The following is a 2,956-nucleotide window of genomic DNA, read 5'->3' as shown; positions in this document are numbered from 1 at the left end:
AAAAAAAAAAAAAAATGTTGGCAATTCAAAAAATCTTGACTACCACTTTGTGGAACCAAGAAAATACAGCTGGGGTGGGATTTGGGGGCAGCCACTGGTGACCCAACACCTCGGTCTCCTCAACAGGTGAGGTGGCTGGGAAAGGAGACAGGCCACCAGTGTACCAGTCACCCTGTGTTGGGGGAGCAGCTGTGTCCACATGCACTGCCCCCAACTACAACAGCTCAGTGTCACCCAGTCTGCAACTGTCTGCACCCAGAGCTGTGACCTGGCTCCAGCTAAGGGAGGAAAAGAGGGTCATTAGGCCAGAGCTCCCAGCAGACTCCACAGGCACCACCATCCAGTCCAGCAGACCTGAATGACAATTTTGGGATGCGGGGAGTCTCAGGATGGACAGCAGAAGAGAATCTTGGTTTGGAAAGAGAGGCTGTGGAGGGCCAGCTGCAGACTTAAGTCCCAGCTCTGGGATGTCAACAATACGACTTAACCTGGGTGTTGGGAGGGTTGAGGTGACTCGCAGAAAGCACTAGAACTGTGTCTGGCCTGTAGGCAGTGCCACATAAACACCGACATGATGTCTCCTTATCAAGGTAGCACCGAGTGGTTTCCAAGTGCATTCTGGTTTAGCCGGCACCTGACCTGCAGACTCCTGGCTCATCCCTGATAATGTCCCTAGTGCTGAAGACTGGCCGGGCTAAGGGAGTGAGTGACCTGGGTGTGTCAGTGGAGGACGTGCAGTGAGGAGGAGGCTGGAGTGAGTCACCCAGGGCCACAGGGAGGAAAAGACTCATTGCTGAGGGTGGTAGGGTAGAGCAGGACAGGACAGGTCTCTCGTGGAGACCGGTGGGGCTCACCTGGCCCCAGCCCCGGCGCTGGCCTGCTCACAGAACCATGGGACTGCAGGAGGAATGACAAAGCCAGGTTTATTGCTCTGGGTTAAACCAGTGGACACAGGACCTAGGGAGGGGAAGGAATGGGACAGAAGAAGTCGGTGCGCATACCCTCCTGACCATCATGGGCTTCTCGGCACACCAGGAAGGAGACCCTGCAACTGCGGATCTGCTGATCGCCTGCTCAGGGGCCAGCCTCCCACTGAAGTTCTAAGTGTGACTCCCAGTGCTGGGGGCTGGGTCCTCTTTTCAATGGCACAGCCAGTGGGGTCACCTGCAAGGTCTGAGCGTGGAGGTGGGGGCCGCAGTGTTGGGCTCCACTGAGGCCGGCGTCCTTAGGAAGGAGTCTTGCTGGAGGAGGCGACAGCTGCCCTTTTCTTCTTAGCCGGGGCCTTCAGCAGCACCAGCTTCTTGGGCAGACTGGTGCTGGCTTTCATCACCATGTCGTGTTCGATCTTCTTCCGGATCCCGACCTCCAGGTTCTGGTGGAGCAACCACAGGGCAAGCACACTGAGACCTGAGGCAGAGGGAGGGCCTGACAGGTCGCACACTCCCCGCCCAGAGCTTGCAGGGGGCTGGATCAGCAACCCTCTCCTCAGACAGCACTCGCCTGGGAGTCTGGTGGCTGGGGGTTAAGTCCTGCTTTTGCCCCACACACTCTGGGGCCAAAACACACAAAAAACCCTTCTTGTCTCTGCACCTTGGCTTCTAAATATCTGCTCATGCCTATTTTACAGATGGGGAAACTGAGGCTCCTGCAGTGAGGAGGCACTGCCCAGGGTCCGCAAACCATGTGGGTGATGGAGGATTGGGACCTGACATGGCTAGAGCCTCGGTCTTGGCCTCCAGGTGGGCAGCTCCCTCCTGTCCCACGTTATATCTGTTTTGCAGATGATGAACTGAGCCAGCAAGTAAAGGCACAGGGGCCTGAAGCCAAGTGCATTTGGGTCTCAAACTGGTAGCTTAATCACCATCCCCAAACTGCCCCCTGTCCTGCCTATGGGTTCCAATAACTTCGACCACTATCACTGTGGCAGCTAACTACGTACCTGAGTGCAGGGTGGCAGCAAACAAGATGCAGAAAGACAGAAAAGACCCCTGCCCTTGTGGAGCCAGCATTTGGTGTGGGTGTGTGTGTGTGTGTGTGTGTGTGTGTGTGTGTGTGTGTGGTGGCAGCAAACAAGATGCAGAAAGACAGAAAAGACCCCTGCCCTTGTGGAGCCAGCATTTGGGGGTGGGTGGGTGTGTGTGTGTGTGTGTGTGTGTGTGTGTGTGTGTGTGTGTGTGTGTACGTACAACATGAATGTCAGTGACAGATGATGTTCAATAATGATAAATGCCGCTATGTAAAAAAGAAAACAAAGATGCATGAGGGGTGGGGGCCACCATCAGGACAGGCCTCTCTGAAGCTGAGGCTGCTGGGAGTGAGTAAGGGGGACAGTGGAAGGAGGTGAGGGCAGAGAAGTGATGGGGCAGACCGTGTGGGGCCTTGTGGCCGAGGTGAGGACCTGGGCTTTCCTAAGTGAGGTGGGAACCATGGAAGGTTCTGAGCAGGAGCAAGCCCCAATGCAGGTGCTCACAGGCGCCTTCTGGCAGCTGTGGGGGTACAGGGTAGGAGCCAAGAGACCAGGGAGAAGGTGACTGCAAAGGTCCAGGTGAGAGGTGATGCTGTTGGGATCAGATGGGGGCCAAGGAGGCGGGAAGCAGGTGGATTCTACATCTAAAGGCAAAATGGATGGGATCAGACCTGGATGTGTAAGAAAGGGGGGATTCAAGGATGACCCCCAGCACATGGAAGGATGGAGTTGTTCTGAAGCAAGACTGTGGCAGGATCATGGGGGTAGAAGAGGAGAATGGGAAAGGAGGATCAGGAGCTTGGTTTTGGACATGCTGAGTTGGAGATGCCCACGGGATCCCTTCCCCACTCCCCATGGAGGTAAGCAGCCTGCTGGGTATCCAGTTTTGTTTTTTTTTAAAAAAAAGATGACCGGTAAGGGGATCTTAACCCTTGACTTGGTGTTGTCAGCACCATGCTCAGCCAGTGAGCGAACCGGCCATCCCTGTAT

The 2,956-nt window shown here is 55.4% G+C and overlaps 1 protein-coding gene across 1 annotated transcript in view; it reads right to left on the bottom strand.

Moving 5' to 3' along the window:
* Nucleotides 1–905: 905 nt before the first annotated feature.
* LOC103585126 (chromosome unknown open reading frame, human C19orf53) overlaps nt 906–2,956 on the bottom strand; it is a 4,770-nt gene continuing 2,719 nt past the window's right edge. The window contains exon 3 of the mRNA XM_008566010.1: nt 906–1,372. Within this exon, the coding sequence (XP_008564232.1) occupies nt 1,226–1,372 (147 nt within the window). The 3' untranslated portion in view covers nt 906–1,225. The remainder of the gene's footprint in view (nt 1,373–2,956) is intronic.

Source organism: Galeopterus variegatus, unplaced genomic scaffold (assembly GCF_000696425.1).
Source record: "Galeopterus variegatus unplaced genomic scaffold, G_variegatus-3.0.2 Scaffold218, whole genome shotgun sequence".
NCBI classification, from domain to species: domain Eukaryota; kingdom Metazoa; phylum Chordata; class Mammalia; order Dermoptera; family Cynocephalidae; genus Galeopterus; species Galeopterus variegatus.
This window is presented reverse-complemented; position numbering and strand designations above follow the sequence as displayed.